Source organism: Xenopus tropicalis, chromosome 2, assembly GCF_000004195.4.
Source record: "Xenopus tropicalis strain Nigerian chromosome 2, UCB_Xtro_10.0, whole genome shotgun sequence".
Lineage (NCBI taxonomy): Eukaryota > Metazoa > Chordata > Amphibia > Anura > Pipidae > Xenopus > Xenopus tropicalis.
Window position 1 is genome coordinate 130064330 of NC_030678.2, and position 19399 is coordinate 130083728.

General features: G+C 38.2%; 1 protein-coding gene across 5 annotated transcripts in view; it reads left to right on the plus strand.

Moving 5' to 3' along the window:
- diaph3 (diaphanous related formin 3) overlaps nt 1–19399 on the plus strand; it is a 261365-nt gene that overhangs the window by 68775 nt on the left and 173191 nt on the right. For all 5 annotated transcript variants that reach the window (XM_031897113.1, XM_031897114.1, XM_031897115.1 and 2 more), the window contains one exon: nt 3762–3892. In XM_031897113.1, coding sequence (XP_031752973.1) covers nt 3762–3892 — 131 coding nt within the window. The remainder of the gene's footprint in view (nt 1–3761; nt 3893–19399) is intronic.

Here is a 19399-nt window from a genome sequence, read left to right on the forward strand (position 1 = left end):
ATATGTGAGTATTGTGCTAGCATACTGTGATAAGTCAGGTACCTGCAGAATAACTGCAAAATGGTTAGGTTTCAGGCAGAGTCCCCGATTCCTGTACCATGCGGGTGGTCTGCACCCAGCTAAAGTGCAGATAAGTTACTTTCCTCACACCCCCAATGAAAATGCTGTTTGCCCCTTACCAGTTGGTCTGCCTCCAGAGTTCCTTCCTGTCCACAGTGATGTCACTTCTGACTTCCTGGTTCAGAGGGTAAATTAACCCATTGCAGGAAGGGTTGAGTAGGGGGCATAGCAGGTGGCGGGTGCGGGCCTGCCCGGACTGGTCCCATATCTATACTGTGCTTGACTTAGCAGTGTCTGCCAAATTTAGTGACGGTTAATGTCTCTATGGCAACTTTTGGTTGGATTGACAAGTCACTGCATCAGAACTGGTTTTTCTGTTTTCATGTTGCGAGGACCAAAAATATATAAATAAAAAGATTATGGTATGATTTGCAAATCATTTAAAACCTATATTTAATGGCAAATAGTACAAAGACAACATATAAAATGTTGTGAAGCACTGAGTTGGCAAATATTGCAACAATTTTAGAACAATGTTCCCTAATGAAAAATTGCAAAAAAATGGCAAGAAGTCAATCTCTCGTGGACTCCATTTTAAGGATTTGGTTCAGGATTCGCCCTTTTTAGCAGGGTTCGGCTGAATCCATGTTCCTGGCTGAACCGAACCCAAAATTCGGATTAGGATTCAGATTCAGTTTGATATTCGCCCGAATCTTTCACAAAGGATTTGAGGTTCGGTCAAATCCCAAATTAGTGGATTCAGCTCATCCCTAATTTTTTCATAAATAATTTTTTTTATTTACAATAATAACATAGTATTGCCCATATGTTTATAGCCAAGCTGCCTTGAATCTGTATTGGTGGCAGAACGATCCTAGGTTTATTGGCTTGTTTTTAGTAGACAAAGTATGCCTTCAGAATGAATATATAACCAACAGGTAGATTAGGACATATTAAGTGGCCTATTATTGAATCTTACCAAACATTATTATATTGATCAGTAAATATCTTTCTTTTACCTTGAGCCACCATTTTGTGATGGTGCCTGTGCTCTCTCAGAGATCATATGACCAGAAATAATGAAGTTCTAACTGTAACAGGAAAAAATGTAGGCGTAAAAGACAAAGCTCTGTCAAGTCATTGGCTGATGTAGAATTATCTAATGGCACATACTACTAGAAAAGTATATTTTTATAAAATGTGTTCATTTAGATAAAGCAGTGTTGTACGTATGGGCTGTTTTATACTATATATTTTTATACATTGTTTGGAGGTATATTTTCCTTTTAACGGATAGTGATCTAAATAAAGGAAAACCCCAGGTCCCAAATATTTCTGCATAATCGATCCCATACCTTCTTAGCAAGTTTTCAATTGGTCTTTGTTTTTTATAGTTTTTGAATTGTTTTTCTTTGCAGCTTTTAGATAGGAGTCACTGATCCCATCAGCCAAAACAACAATTGCTCTGTAAAGCTTCAATTTTATTGTAATTGTTACTTTTTATTACTTATCGTTCTTTTCAGGGCCCTGTTTTATTCCTATTCCAGTCTCTCATATCAGTACCAGATATCTTCTGAAATTCCAAATCGGAGAGCTGCTGAACATTGGCACATTGGTGCCAAGAGCCAGCCCCCCTAGTACATTGGTGCCCAGCAGCAGTGCCCCCATAAGTCAGTGTGCCCCGTGGCCCCTCCTAATACATTGGTGCCCAGCAGCATTTTACTCTTCGGCGGCTTCAGCAGCATCTTCCCCTCACGCGCGCCGCCTCTGCACTTCAGCCTACACGCGACCGCACACAGGCCCTTTTATAACGTTGCGCCCCGTGCGTACTGACGTCACCCGTACACACGGGGCGCAACCAATGACAGGGCCCGGATTTTTTTTTTTAAGTAAAAATTGCGGCCCTGCCTACGGCACACCAGGCAACATCTCGCGGAACAGCGGTTGAAAAACGCTGGTCTACATGATTCTAAAAGTGTATTTAAAGGAGAACCATCCCTTTAGTAACTAAACCTCATTTACAGCTTTTAAATGCAGTTTTGGAGCTATTATTATCACCTCAGAAAATGTAAAACAAAGCAGTTTTAGTTTTGTCAATAATGTTGTATTTTTTATAGTATTCATTATAATTTTTAGAACTGCTGGCATTTTGTAAGAGCAGAACTGTCTTTCTCAGGTCTGTGTTGGTGGCTGAAAAGGTAAGGTGACAGCAGGAGAAAAGCTCTTGATGGCTCACAGATGAGCTAGTATCATATATGAGACAAAATGTGAAAATTTACAGTTTTGCAGAGGGTGATGGTGGTAAAGGAGTCAACATTATTATACAGAGGTCATTTTTAAATGGGAGAAAAGTAGACATAGGGTTAAATTAAGCCATTTATGAAATATAATGATAATGGAGGCCCGAGCGACTGTAAAAGTTATATTCTGAGACACTCAGAACAGAGACTAGAATATGCATAGCAGACTGTCTGAAAATCGTAAAAGTAACAAAATAATTCTCTGTGAAGAGCACATTTTATTTTGTTACTTTTGTTTCTTATTAAAGCACTTTTCTGCTCTAGAGTCAGTGACAGTAATGTGAGAGCTGCGAAGAGGCTCAAAAAAAAAAAAATAGCTACTGCAAAATTGTGAACAACTGAAAGAACCTTCTGTAACATACTAATGGGTCACGTAAAGGTGAAAATTCATTTTTTAAAGGAATAAAGCAGTGATCCCCAACCAGTGGCTCAGGGGCAACATGTTTCTCACCAACTCCTTAGATGTTGCTCCCAGTGCCCCCAAACCAGGTAGTTATTTTTGAATTCCTGACTTGGTGGCAAGTTTAGGTTGAATAAAAACAAGATTTACTACCAAATAAAGCCCCCTGTAAGCTGATAGTGTGCATAGAGGCTCCCTAATAGCCAATCTTAGCCCTTATTTGGCGCCTCCATGAACTTTTATGATGCATGTGTAGCTCTCCAAGTCTTTTTACACTTTGGATCGCAAGTAAGAAAGGTTGGGGACCTCTGGAATATAGAAATGTTTAGTTACAGGGAAACAATTTAAACCCTGTACAGCAGCCTAATCCAGCAGAGATTTGCTTTCACTAGTCTGCCGAACTAGGTGCATTAAAACTAAATACAGATTGGACGCTATGGGTTATAACATCTGTGCACAAAGTTTTGTTTTGCACTAATAACCAAACCAGCAAAAAAAAAACAAACAAACAAAAGAACTCCACAAAAAACTGTGTGTGATCTGCTAAAGGCCTGTACAGTTATAACTACAGGTATGGGGCCTGTTTTCAGTAATGCTTGGGACCTGAGGCTTTCCGTATAAGGGATTGTTCCGAAATTTGGATCTCCGTATCTTAAGTCTATTTAAAAAAACTTTTAAACATTAATTAAACCCAGTAGGATTGTTTTGCTTATAATAAAGGTGTATTATATCTTAGTTGGGATCAGGTACAAAGTACTGTTTTAAAAATGTGAATTATTTGATAAAAATGGAGTTCTTAACATTTGAACATTTTGAAAAATAGTTGTATATGTTTTTATTTTATGATATGATTTTGTTACATCCATTATAAGCTTGCTCAGAATATTTTGAGAACCTCCAAATAATTCCACAAGATAAATTACTCCCATAATGGAATCAATGTCTTATTTGCAGGAGGTACAATTGCTCACCATTTTCTTTTTTTTTTTATCGTGCTGCAGGGGAGTCTCAGGAGCAGCAGACAGATCTCACCACAGGAATTCATTCATGAACTGAAATCAGGAGCTGCAGATGAAAGGCTTGTCTCTTACTTAGACTCCCTTCGTGTTTCTTTGACCAGCAATCCTGTCAGGTATTGTATTAGACTTTCATGTATCATAGAAATTACTAGCAGTAACAAGTTATATTTGTACTAAGCCCTTTTGATTAAATATTGCAAACATGTTCAAAGGCAATTGATAATTACTGTCAAAGTACAAGTCTCTGCCGTAGTATATAGCAAACTGTTACCGTAACCCGAAATAGATGAAAATATTTGAATATTAAAAATACAGGCATTTCTATTTTTGTTAACTTGGCAAAAAAAAAAAAAACAACTTAAGCGAAATATGGATTCAACATAATTTTTCATATATTGCAAACTTAATTAAAAAAAGCCTTACTAAAAAGCATTTGTGCAGACAATATTATTTATATCTTGCTTAATAAGAAATAAATGATGCACCCAGCTGGGACCTATGATCATATCCTGGGGCCTACAGAGGTCCATTAGATGAGGATGGCATCAATGTGCTGATGCAATCCCAGTTTGTGTAAGAGTTAAACTGGCTAAACACACAACTGGATCTGGACCTACACGGTGTGCCTATTGGGGATGTGATTGTGGATTAGAATAAGGGCCGATGCACTTCTCTTCAAATGAGATTTTCAAACCTGCTCAAATTAACACATGGATGATAGTTAGCCAGATATTGGTTGGCCAGGCCTTATGATGGGGCCTATACATTGACAGACAAGCTGATGACTTGGTCTGAAAGGTTCAAATTGGGAGCTTAATTATGCCAGTGTATGGCAACCTTAAGACTAATGGTACATTGGCTGTGTATGACCAACCTAAAGCTAAAGGTACTTTGAACATTTTCTCTATAGCACATATAAGCGAATGGACAAAATTGACCAGAACTGCACCTTTTGACTTTATTAAGGTCTGACTGACACTACTGGCACAAACTGTTTTTGACCCAGAGATACTCTATAGTCCATATTTGGGGTAAGAACCAGCTGTACCAGCAGATGCAGGCAGTTTCAGGCAGTTCCCATCAAAGTCAATGGAAGCCAGCAAAGACAGCCTCAGGCGCTTCTCCACCAGTTAAATGGTTTTGTGTGTAACATTAGATTAAAAGAGAAGGAGTTATAAAACAAGTTATGTGAAGAAATATATATACCAGCTATAGACTTTAATTGGTTGACTTTGTATTTTGTAGTTTTAATGGTGTTTAATTGTGTCAGGATAAACAGTAGAAATAAAATGCCATGCAGGCAAATAGCCTTTTAAGATACAGTCTGACAATAAGAGGCTGTGTTCATTCAGACTTCAGTATGTATTTCATGTACTTCATGTATGGGTTGATGTAAAATAGTTCTGATTTTTCTGGGCCTGTTACATTTTTAGAAAAAAAATAGCTGTATTTAAGCTTGGCAATGGAGTTTGAATACTTATCTTTTTTGGAAATATTGTGCTGTTAAGCATTGCTGAAAATGCTAAAAAATTGAAATGTGACTATATTATGCTTTCATTTTTGTCCTTTTATTTATTTATTTTTTAAAGAAATGTGTTTTTATTGAGCCCAATTTGTATGTACTCCTTCAGTTGTCAAAGACTACTTGCTGTGAGGTAATGGGCTTCTGTAATAGTAATTTATTGATAAAAGTAAACTCAAAAATACAAAGAAAGGAGACTGCATTTTGTCTCCCGCACATAAAATGCCTAATTTGTAGAATGCATTGTTGTTGACAGCATGACTTAAAATGATTGTCTTATTTACTTTCATGTTCTGTTCACTACAACATTGCTGCCAATATTTGTTTTTGTATTCCATGCATTGTGACTGAAGATATGTTCAGGTTCAACCAAAAGAAATGCTGCTTCTGCTTATTAACATTTCTTAAGCACAATATCATTTCTACACTCCTCATCCTTTTATTATTTATATATATTTATAGTAAGATAAAAATATCTATTTTAATATTATTTTGAAAGGTTTTAATGTATTCATTTGATTATATGAAAATGTCTATAGCAATTGTTTATTATTGCAGTTATTCGGTAATAAATTCATAAAATTAAACAATATGTACAGTTACATTATGGAGGCCTTTATTACATTATCTTCTGTTATCGTAGATATTCAGTAATTCATTGATACATTTCACTTTGTCTTATAACCGTTATCATCTGACCAGTGATGCTAGGGCTGAATATTTTTTTGACTCGCTCTGACCCATATCTCATGCCATAACAACCTGGCCCAACACATCAACTTATATACCTTCCCTATATCTGGGTGGGGCAGTGCAGGCGCAAGTATATAACTAAGCACCACATCATCAGTAGTGGGACTGGGACAATGTAGAGACGGACTGGGCTGGCAGTGAATAAGGCCTTGCACTTTTCTGCAATCTGGTTGGCATTTGGTTGGTCTGAATTGACCTGATCCACTCATCACTACAGATGACAGAACCAGTTAAGGTAGAGCATGATCTGTTAATTACTTAAAGGACAAGTCAAGTTATATTCTCTTAGGGGGGGTGGCAATGTTTTAGGCCACCTTTCTTAGTGAATAAAATCACTAACCTTAAACATTGGATCCATGCTCCTGTCCGCTGAAAAGAACACCAGCCCTGGGTACTGTAGGTTAAGCACTGCCACCATTTCCTGAATCCCCAGCAATCCTCTTCATGTTTCTGGACAGCACCCATGCACAGTAGCGTAAAAATTTCAACATTAAAGTTAGAGGACACCTATCGCCCAAAAATAGTTTCCACCATTGGAGGTGTAGGCTTATACAGTCCTTAATATGGTTGGGGAAATTAATAGTTTATCAGTAAACACCAAAAAAACAAAAAACCTGCTACAGCCATGTTTTGTGGTGCACATGTGCATAATAAGCTCTTCTCCTGGCACACTCACTGTGTGCATACTTGTGATGGCACATACATTTGCATAACTAACAAAAGCTGTGGCTTAACAATTCTCAGTGCTACAATATGGCCACCGACACCTGGACCTTCCTCGCGGTGCAGGTGGCCTAGTGCTGCAAGTGTGGGGGGAGCATTAGTTTTTTTGGGAAAAACAATTGTTACCCCTACTAGAGGTGCAGAATAATTAAAACAAAGTTAAAGATAAGGTTTTTGGGTGATAGGTGCCCTTTAAGGTTACAATGTGTAATTGTGTTCTTTCCAGGACATGGAAAAGATGGCTGGGCATCACTATTAATGTAGGCACATTGCTAAAGGATTAATACCTCGGGTTGATGCACACTTCAACTTAGTTATTCTTCTGATATCAGGTTGCAGGTTATTCTAGGATTGAAAATGTTAATACACATATTTTTGTGATTCTTTACTGCTGTTAGATTTATGAATGTATTCGACATTAAACTGTCTTAACATTTTTATGGAGACAGAAGCTTTGTAGCTGATCAAGATAAACTAGGCTGTTGTTTTGGCATTTATTATTTGATTTATCAGTTATTTTTCTTTTAATTTGTAGAACAGCTGTTCCAGAAAATTACATGTAACAGATTTGATCTTTTCCTTTCTTAAGGGCATATGGTGCTTTATATGATGTGAAATAAAATTCACAAGGCAAAGTGGACAGCTGTGTTGTATTGGCCACTTAAACATTTACTTAAGTAAAACTTTTTTCCCCATTTAATTTTCCATTAAAACTTTTGCAAAAAAAAAAAAAAGTCCAAAATGGAATTCTAAAGTATTTTGTTAATCTACATATGGTAAAAAAAAACTCCACAGGTAAAGAATCTGTTCATAGCATTATGTCTGTCCTTATACTTTAGAATCATATGAAGTCTTTCTGGGGCATTTATAGCCATATTTTTATCACCTTATGGCAGTGGCTCCCAGACTCTGTGGTCATCTCCTATTGTCCTGGGGCTTTGATCGGGCCAAAAATGTCTGAAAACCTTATGGAATAACTACTTAACTATTTGATTCATAAATCCCACACATTCTTTCATTATGTCCCTGCTCAATGCATTTTTCTTAAAAGGGAATGTTAGCATGTATGCATACTAGAGTGTTGCTTGATCACTCTTTTAAAACTAAATTCCAATAACTTTAACATGCCGCATCAGCATATTGAGTTTAAATCTTATGCATGCTGCAAACTGCACTGATTCTGTTCAGCTATATAATAATATATTGAAATGCTGGCAGCTTAAACATTGCATTATAGATGCCTTTGAAATATATCTAATACAAATAGGAAAGAATCTTGTATAAGTTAGCAACCCCCTGTGTTAAATATTTTTTTGGCATACCCTTGTTACTGTGTTGTTCCTATTTAAAGGCTAGTGCTAAGGGAATGCTGTAAAATAAAAATGTAAGGTTACATATCCAAGATGGGGAGCTCCTGTGACAACTGTAACAAACTATATCATTATTACCATAATGAAACTTTAAGCCAGTGCAGTCTGTTTATAATATAAAATATGGCATTTCTAGCCAAATTCATTTTAGGGTTATTTTTAGGGTTTAGTTCTCCTTTAAAGGCATTAGACTTTACATGGTAAATTATTAAATTATTGAAAGACCTCTGTCTGTTATTATTGTAAGGTGTTGTTTAATGTGCTGGTGCTATATAAAGACATTTTGATGATCATAATATAAAATGCACCCTGCATCAAAATATTTGCAAGGGAGTAATTGCAAGATAATATCTTTAATTAGACAGACTTTAATGTTGGGTTTGTCAGGATATTTATAAACCCGTGTAACCCTACTTTTTGCATGTTTTACAAAACTCCAAAATTTCATGTCAATAATGAGTTTAATATTAATGAGTTTAGAGCGGTGGTGCAGTTCGCCGTAATCTAATTAATAAATAGCCACACATTTTGTGGATTGTAAACTTTGCATTCTGTATTGAACAACATACAGCCTCATATTAGTAAACTGTAATAAAGGTATGGGATCTGTTATCCAGAACGCTTGGGACCTGGAGTCTTCTGGATAAAGGATCTTTCTGTACTTTGGATCTTCATGCTTAAAGTCAAAAAAATTCATTTAAACATGAAATACACCCAATAGGATTGTTTTGCCTCCAATAAGGGTTAATTATATCTTGGTTGGGATTATGTACAAGACACTGTTTTATTATTACAGAAAATAAGGAAATGATTGCTAAAATTAGAATATTTTTTTTTAAATGCAATCTGTGGGAGATGGCCTTCCTGTAATTCCTAACTTTCTGGATAATGGGTTTCCAGATAATGAGTCCTATACCGGGATTTCTACTCTTAATGAGCTGGTAGAACCTTACTCAAGTAAACAGCGCATTTCTAAATCAGCTACCTTGGAGTGACCAAAAGTACATAATCCCAACCAAGATATAATTAACCCTTATTGGAGGCAAAACAATCCTATTGGGTGTATTTCATGTTTAAATGAATTTTTAGTTGACTTTAAGCATAAAGATCCAAAGTTGAGAGAGAGCTTAAAGTTCTAAATATCATTACAAAATCAAGTATCAGCAGAAAACATTAATTTCCATCAATATGTTTATATGTAAATGCACAGTTACAATTTATATTGTAAACTTTAGAACACAGTAACAAAGAAAATAGTGTGCAAAAATGTGTGTACCATAGTAAATTAGTATTTAGTAACACTCCTTTGGTACAGATCACAGCTTGTAAAACACCTTTTCGTATCCAGTTCTGGTAAGGATTTTTGCCCACTCTTCCTTGCAAACAAAATGAGAACAATTCATATCTTAATTTGAAATATGAAAAAATTGAGAACCGTGATTTTCTTAGGGCAATAGGTATAATGGAACATAGGCATGTATGTTATGTATACAACTGAGGGACATGCTGCCTTCTCATCCTGCCTGGTGCAGTGAGTAACAGTTCACAGTATTCTAGGTGGGGAAGTCACACAAGCTCTTTTTTTTTTTTTTACCATGTTTTAGTCTGTTCCATATGTATCATTATTATCTATTATTTACATATTTACACAGTGATTTACAGAGATATTCCGACAGTCCCTGGAAGAAAAATCCAGGGTAAACACATTGGGAGAACAAACAGACTCCTTGCAGACACTGCCCAGGCCAGAATCAAATTGAGGACAGCATTGTTCTGAGGCAGAAACCGAGCCACTGTGTTGCCTATATTTTCTTACAATATAACTTTCTATGTTATGTTGGTAACAAATTCCATGTTTATAACAAGTGAGATTTACATGACTGCAATAAGTGGTATCCTATATTGGCTGTGTAGAATACAGTATATGTAACGCATACATAACAGGTACTTTATAAATAAAGATATACATACATACATAACTGTCATGTGGCACCAGTCTCTGATATTAATTCTCAGACGCACATACTCTATACTTGCATTTCCATTAAATAAGAGTGTAAAAAAATAAAAATAAAAAATGATTAGATTATTTTTCAAATATGTCATAGTAACCAAAACAGACTGTGTGGGTTAGACATAAAATGTTTATTTTATTTAAACATTTCTCATATTCTCATATATCCTAGAGTTACTGATTCTTTCTTTCCCTATGCCAGGATTATTTTGTTAAACAGACTTTTTTGGATAGGTAAGCATCTTTCAAGAATGGGTGAAATAGGTCTTTTTAATAGTACAGTGTTACCACTCTGACAAAATAACAGATTTGATGCCTTAAACCTGAAGGTCAGATTTAATATAATATCAAAAACCAATTTCCACTAGTCTGTGTGAGTCATTTATCACCTACACTTAATACAATTATAGTCTCTATCACACTTTTATTTGCACCTATTCTTGCTCTGGTTATTAGGGTACTTGAAGTTATAGATCCGGGGATTAAGTACAGTGAAGTAATGTACTGCCGTCTTAAATTTGATGATGATTTCTTTGTTAAAACCAAAGTGACCAAAAGATAGCAGCCTTCTTGCTGTGATAGTATTTTCATTTGTAATATGGTTTCTCAGAAACAATTTCAGTGAAGTTTAAAAATGAAGACTTTGCTGTAGCCTCATTCAGTGTCTGTGTAGGTGCATGTTTTCATGTGATAATCACCTATGCTAAAGGGTAGTCGCAATGGTAGTAGTGATAAACAAGTGTAACACCTATTTCAGCTCAATTGCTGCCTTCCCGGACTAGTACCAGTAGAACATGGGTTACACTGTACTCTCTTACCCAGAATGGGCCTTCGCTAAGTGGAAGAGGAAGGTGAGGGTGTTGTGCAACTACACCTCTCTTGCTGCTATGCAGAAAAATGAAAACAGAGGGCGCCAGAGGTTCTTGCAAATAACAAAATGATAAGTGTTTATTGAACATCCACAGGGTTTACTTACAATACAGCTTCAGAGGCCATTGGTACATGAAACACATACCGAGTGTATATTCAGACTCACACTCTCCTGCGGGCAGACTGGCAGGAATCTCCCTTCACCTCTGCGACACACCCTGTAGTGGATCCCTCAGGGAATTCTCTATCCTGATTCCCTATTCACTTGGATCCCTACACTACAGGCAATGTGGCCTGGGAGAGCTGTCTCCAGAAAAACTGCAAATCCTATGCAGGAGCTCATGCTGCTCATTCTATCTCAGCCCTAACTGCCTTACACTCCTAGAGTGTACTATAAAGGGAGCTACACCTGCCTCTATCTAATGCCTCATTCACGGGGCGCTGTTTCCCGACTTCACTGGGCCTGGGCCCATGCCCTGGGCTCTCAGCACATATCCACCTTGTCCCTAAGGTGGAAGCAAGCAACAGGAATGTGCCACTCCTCTCCCAACACTATACCAAAGTCAGGCAGGATGTGGTCACTATACCTTCTAACCAATAGCACACATGTTAATGAACTCACTTAGATACATTCCCTTCTGCCCAGCAACTAAGGGAACTGAACCTGTAGGGATTTAAAGCCATAGGGACCATTTAACCCTATGGGTCCCTACATTCACCCCTGGGAAAAACCCATTTCGTCCCGACAATGGGGTACAATATCAAACACATCACATTACCCACAGAATACCATAGCACCATATGACATCCTCTTCTGGTAGTCTCTCCAGAGCACTACCGGGTAACAATGGTCACTGAAAAACAAGCAAAGCATTTCAAACATTGCAACATATCAACAGTGCAATCAATAACATTGGAGCAGAATGGGGTACCAGGCCTCCCCCCTATTCCAGTTCCTTTATCACCACTGACAGTCCTTCCAGAGCAGAAATCAGGGCAGACCTCAGTTCAGAGTCTTTGCTTTTCCCAATGGCTTGGAAGGGTCCCACCCAGCAGGGCATTTGGCATTGAGGGCATTTAGCAGCAACATCACGCAGCTCCCTGGTGACCTCCGCATTGCACTTCCCACAGCAAGGAACCATGACCCTCCTGCCTTCACTGTCAGACTTCTGTATAAATGTGCCTCGCCAGACATACCGCTTGCCACTATCAGGCTTTGTTCCAAATGTGCCACGCCAGATGTATCTCTGGCCCATTTCAGTCACTGGCACTTCCCCTGTGGCACCCCCGGGAACTCCAGCCGGAGTGTACTTTTCCTCCCAGCCATCCCAGCGGGCATCCGCCATTCTGCGTGGGTATGGGCTTACGGCCTTCCGATGCACACAGAGTCACTGGAAAGATACTCTCACAGTCCACAGCTTATGCGGGTACAGAAACAGTATGCAGCAGTCTCCCCTCAGCATGGATTAGAGATAATGCGCACACCCAGGTACAGAGCAATACCAGACATCCGTCTTCCTCTATTGCTTTTCTCAAAATGGCGGCGATGACCACATCAGGGATCCTCCCTGGTCAACTCGCGCCAAAAATATTCACTCGCGCCAAAACATATGCACGCAAGACTTAAATGACAGGCAGTAACTGCAGCCAATGGGAGTAACGGAAAAGAACCTCAGAACCCGAACCCACGGCCAATTACTTTGCGCCTTTCACGAAGTGACCAAGCAGCTTTCTCTCCTGCATCCAGCAGTGCCTGCGCTTGTCACAAAAAAATTAAAGAAACGTGCACTAGCAGCTTAACCTTCGAGCCCCACGTTGGGCGCCAAATGTAACACCTATTTCAGCTCAATAGCTGCCTTCCCGGACTAGTACCAGTAGAACATGGGTTACACTGTACTCTCTTACCCAGAATGGGCCTTCGCTAAGTGGAAGAGGAAGGTGAGGGTGTTGTGCAACTACACCTCTCTTGCTGCTATGCAGAAAAATGAAAACAGAGGGCGCCAGAGGTTCTTGCAAATAACAAAATGATAAGTGTTTATTGAACATCCACAGGGTTTACTTACAATACAGCTTCAGAGGCCATTGGTACATGCAACACATACCGAGTGTATATTCAGACTCACACTCTCCTGCGGGCAGACTGGCAGGAATCTCCCTTCACCTCTGCGACACACCCTGTAGTGGATCCCTCAGGGAATTCTCTATCCTGATTCCCTATTCACTTGGATCCCTACACTACAGGCAATGTGGCCTGGGAGAGCTGTCTCCAGAAAAACTGCAAATCCTATGCAGGAGCTCATGCTGCTCATTCTATCTCAGCCCTAACTGCCTTACACTCCTAGAGTATACTATAAAGGGAGCTACACCTGCCTCTATCTAATGCCTCATTCACGGGGCCCTGTTCCCCGACTTCACTGGGCCTGGGCCCATGCCCTGGGCTCTCAGCACATATCCACCTTGTCCCTAAGGTGGAAGCAAACAACAGGAAGGTGCCACTCCTCTCCCAACACTATACCAAAGTCAGGCAGGATGTGGTCACTATACCTTCTAACCAATAGCACACATGTTAATGAACTCACTTAGATACATTCCCTTCTGCCCAGCAACTAAGGGAACTGAACCTGTAGGGATTTAAAGCCATAGGGACCATTTAACCCTATGGGTCCCTACACAAGCTTAGTTTTATGTAATGTGGTGGTTTTGAGGAATACACATAAATTGTCTTACGCATCTGAAACATGAAAGAGTATTATATACAGCATTTTTACAGTGTACCCCATTATTACTACTACTGTTCCAACATGTTTGTTGTGCTTTATAGAGATAACCCTCACTAAATTGGTGTGTGCTTCTACCACCTTGTAGTAAACCTTTTCAGTCGGGTTCTATGCAGTCAGATAACCCCTTGCCAAGGGTTTAGACAAACATTGCAGGAAAATCAAACTGCAGCCACAAGCCTTGAGAGAGGGCAAGAGTAAGCCTGAAATGTCACCTGTTCATCTGACCTGACAATAAAATCACTTTTTGCAACAAGGATGTGCTGCAGTTTGATTTTCCTATGATGTTCTAGAGATAACCCTGTCTGTATTTGTGTGAGAGGATATCAAAGTATTTGAAGAAAACAGGTCAACCCATGCTAGCCATTGCACCATTATCTTGCTTTACCTATATTCTAGTAGAATAAATGTGGTTGTTCACCTTTATTTAGCTTTTAGTATGATGTAGAGGGTAATATTCTTTATTTGTAGGTTTTTAGTTACAGTAGAACCCCAATTTTAAGTTTTTCAGGCAGCCAGAACAAAATGTTGCAATATCCAGGAAAATGTAAAATCAGGGAAGTTTATTATGTGTTATATATTAGTGGGACCATAAAACAATGATGTAAAATACAGGAAGCAGAGAATGGTAAATGAATAGGAGAGGGGCCTAAATAGAAAAACAAGCTATACAAGTGACATTAACAGAGAGGGGTCAGTGACCCCTATTCAAAAACTGCAAAGAGTTAGAAGAAAAAGGCAAATAGATCAAAAACAATAAGAAATAGATAATGAATGCCAATTCAAAAGTAGGCAATTCTATAACATACTAAAAGTTTTTTGTATGGCAAACATTCGTGGCACAAATCATGATCACATTTTGCAAGTATTATTTTTCTATCTGCACAATTCTGATTAAAACTGGACACTTATTGATAAAACTGGCTTGTTTTTCTTCTGTCTGAAAGAATCCCAACTAATATCTTTGTGCAGTGAATGTTGATTGGTTCTTTGATTCGACATGCTGGAAAATGTTATCTGCTGATACACACCATGTCTGCCAGTGTATGCAGATGAAAAAATGTGATGAAAAAGTGTAGTATTCAAAACTATGGATCTGGGGCAACCCTGTAAAAACCTCTTGAGTATTTGCAATTAGGCATCTTACTGATGCTTTCTCATAGGGCTGATTCCAATAGGCCATGCATTTTAAGAAACTTTCTTGATCATTTTTAGCAATATTTAAGATATGGAAATAATGTATGTAGAATGCTAAATGACTTTTACTTTAGTGAAGAGCAGAGCATTTCTGAGGCAAGACTAATCAAGTGTTTGATAGTTGAAAAGGTTACCAAAAATGCAAAAGTAAAATAGCAACCGCAGAATTTTTTAAGTGAATTGCTATTATGCTATCATATAGTTGTTGTGTACAACTACATTTGTACTTCATTCTACAATTTCTACATTTTTATTACAAAAGGTTTAGGCAGCATAGAAGATAAAGCTAAATATACTGTAAGTTAAGTAACTGCAAGTTAGCTTCTCCCACATAGCATTAGGCACCAAGAAAAAACTAAACATCCTAAACATGAAAGCTAAGGGTCCACTAAACCGTCTGATGCCCATTGTGCATAGGATTACCAAAGTATCTGGCATTTAGAGACCCCAAAATGAAGTTGCATACAAATGGCCCCACCTATCACTTCAGCTACTGCTAATTCAACCCCCCCCACCCCCCCCAAACCATATATTTGTTTGTTGTCTGGGGGCTGGGAACCGAGGAAGCATTTTGGAAATTAAGCCCTGATGTAGTGCAAACTGGTAGACGTTGCCATCCTGACAGCAAGGGGAAGAGAAACCCAGAAGTAAGCTTGCAGTAAGTAAGCAGTTACTGACAGAAGTTGGGTTGCCACCTACCCAGGAAAAAGTATGCTTGCCAACAAAGTTATTGATAGGGAAGTTAGATAAAAATATAGAAATACAAGTACCTTTTTCAAGAAAGGGGGGCAAACCTAGGCAGAAGGGTAACATCCTTCTTAGTGGTGGTATATTATATTATACATATATTCTCATTCATAATTTAAAAATGTGTAGTTTACCATTCCAATGCCTTTTTAATACTGATACTTATGCAAAATGTAATATGACGTTGCTTTTTCTTTTTACTACTACTACTTGCTTTTTTCTTTCTACTTGTGCACGTTTTTATAGTTTAGAGTCTTTAGGTACCATAAGCATTTTCTTAGGCAGCATGTTGGTGCTATGGTTAGCACTTTTGCCTTGCATTGCTGGGGCCACAAGTTTGATTGTAGCCACGACACTAAGGGGCTGATTTACTAATCCACGAATCCGAATGGGAAAAATTTGGATTGGAAACAAACATTTTGCGACTTTTTGTATTTTTTGCGTTTTTTTCGTAGCCGTCGCGACTTTTTCGTAGCCGTTACGATTTGCTCGTATATTGTCGTGACTTTTTCGTATTGAGCGCTCGTAAACGGCGGGCAAAACTTTCAGACTTTGCATGATTTTGGAAGCCTCCCATAGGACTCAATGGCACTCTGCAGCTCCAACCTGGCCCAAGGAAAGTCACGATACCGAAGCTTGAATGAATCCGAAACTTTCGTACTTGGCGCGATGGCTACGAAAAAGTCACGGCAATTTGCGCAAGTCGTAACGGCTACGAAAAAGTCGCGACAATTTACAAAAAAATCGCAAAATACCGATCATTACGAAAAAAACGCATTCAGCCGCTTTTCGGATGTTCGTGGATTAGTAAATGTGCCCCTAACTGTAAGGAGTTTTTTATATTCTTCCTATGATGTGTTTTCTCTGAGTACTCCTTCCCACAGTCTAAAAACATACAGACAAGTTAATTGGCCCCTGATAAAATTAACTATAGTACTTGTTCGAACATGTTCAACTGATGAATTACGTATAATCTTTTGTAAAATACTGTTAAATAAAATAGTGCTGTATAAACAAAGGCAATGGTTTATCAGTGCCTCTGTGTGATCCTGTAATCTTGTACAGGTATAGGACCCATTATCCAGAATGCTCGGGACCAAGGCTATTCCAGATAAGGTCTCTTTCCATAATTTGGATCTCCATACCATAAGTCTACTAAAAAATCAATAAAACATTGATTAAACTTAATAGGATGGTTTTGCATCCAAAAAGGATTCATTGTATCTTAGTTGGGATCAATTACAAGGTACTGTTTTATTACAACAGGGAAAAAGCAAATCAGTTTTAAGATTCTGAACCATTTGATTAAAATGGAGTCTATGGGAGACAGGCTTTCTGTAATTCGGAGGATTCTGGATAACAGGTTTCCGGATAATGGATCCCATACCTGTAGTAGCTTTTATATATTTTATCTAAAATCTGTGTTTATCTAAATATTTTCTTCTACCAGTTATTTTTAAGCACTTGACACTGCGTTGTGCTTTGTTTTCTTACATGTTCTCATGATCCATTCTCTAAAAGCACTACTGATGGCTCTTCAGTTTGTCTAGCAACATTGTCAAGAAGTGCGAAGGAGAGATTTGAAATTCTGTGCATATATCAAGCACCCCTTGGGATAGTAGTTCATCCTGCTGTAGGAAAAAAAACAAATTAATTTAAGCTCAGTGTAGGTACCTAGCCTTTTCAAACAAATTGAATTGAGGTAAAGGCCTTTTTGCTGCACCTTGAAATTCACACTGACATACATGCTTGAATTTGATTATGAAATGCTTGAAGGCATACAGCTTGTTCATTATTAAACTACGGAAACAGAATGGCAATACTGAAATATGTGATTTTCCAAAGTGTATTTCTTCAATATATTTTTGATTTGCTATTTAAAACTAAACATCTGTAGAGAACGAAATTATATGTTTTCTCAAATCGTCTGAGTGATGTGATTTCTCATTGTTTAAGAGACAGGTTATAGTTATTTCTTTCCTTTATGTTTTCTGTTTACAAATTAAAATACTGTAGAGCAGTACTCTGTGCATTTATCCTCCGTTTGTTTTAGGTATAAATGAACCTTTATAAATAATACAAACAATGGCATACGTTTAGTTATTACACCTCCCCAACAGAGCAAGGGGGGAAACAATTATATAAATGCATATTTGTATGTATATACAGTTAGGTCCATAAATATTTGGACAGAGACAACTTTTTTCTAATTTTGGTTCTGTACATTACTACAATGAATTTTAAATAAAACAACACAGATGCAGTTGAAGTGCAGACTTTCAGCTTTAATTCAGTGGGTGAACAAAATGATTGCATAAAAATGTGAGGCCACTAAAGCATTTCCAGATGAAAAAAAAAGTAATTGGACAACTCAAAAGTAATTGGACAGTTGACTTAAAGGCTATTTCATGGGCACGTGTTGGCAAGTTTGTCATTATGTCATTATCAATTAAGCAGATAAAAGGTCTGGAGTTGATTTGAGGTGTGGCGCTTGCATGTAGAAGGTTTTGCTGTGAACAGACAACATGCATTCATGCAGGTGAATGAAGCCATCCTTAAGTTGCGAAAAAAAACCATCCGAGAAATTGCTACAATATTAGGAGTGGCAAAACTTACAGTTTGGTACATCCTGAGAAAGAATGCAAGCACTGGTAAACTCAGCAACGCAAAAAGACCTGGATGTCCATGGAAAACAACAGAGGTGGATGATCGTAGAATCATTTCCACAGTGAAGAGAAACCCCTTCACAATAGCCAACCAAGTGAACAACACTCTCCAGGGTGTAGGTGTATCGATATCCAAGTCTACCATAAAGAGTAGACTGCATGAAAGTAGATACAAAGGGTGCACTGCAAGGTATAAGCCTCAAGAATAGAAAGGATAGATTGGACTTTGCTAAAGAACATCTAAAAAAGCCAGCACAGTTCTGGAAAAACAATCTTTGGACAGATGAAACCAAGATCAACCTATACCAGAATGATGGCAAGAAAAAAGTATGGAGAAGGCATGGAACAGCTCATTATCCAAAGCATACCGCATCATCTATAAAACACAGTGGAGGCAGTGTGATGGCTTGGGTGTGCATGGCTGCCAGTGGCACTGGGTCACTAGTGTTTATTGATGATGACACAGGACAGAAGCAGCTAAATTAATTCTGAGGTGTTCAGAGACATACTGTCTGCTCAAATCCAGCTAAATGCAGTCAAATTGATTGGGCCGTGTTTCATGATACAGATGGACAATGACCCAAAACGCACAGCCAAAGCAACCCAGGAGTTTATTAAAGCAAAGAAGAGGAAAATTCTTGAATGGCCAAGTCAGTCACCTGATCTTAACCCAATTGAGCATGCATTTCACTTGTTAAAGACTAAACTTTGGACAGAAAGGCACACAAACAAACAGCAACTGAAAGCCCCTGCAGTAAAGGCCTGGCAGAGCATTAAAAAGGAGGAAACCCAGCATCTGGTGATGTCCATGAGTTCAAGACTTCAGGCTGTCATTGCCAGCAAAGTGTTTTCAACCACGTATTAGAAATGAACATTTAATTTACAGTTATTTAATTTGTCCAATTACTTTTGAGCCCCTGAAATGAAGAGATTGTGTTAAGAAATGCTTTAGTTGCCTCACATTTTTATTCAATTGTTTTG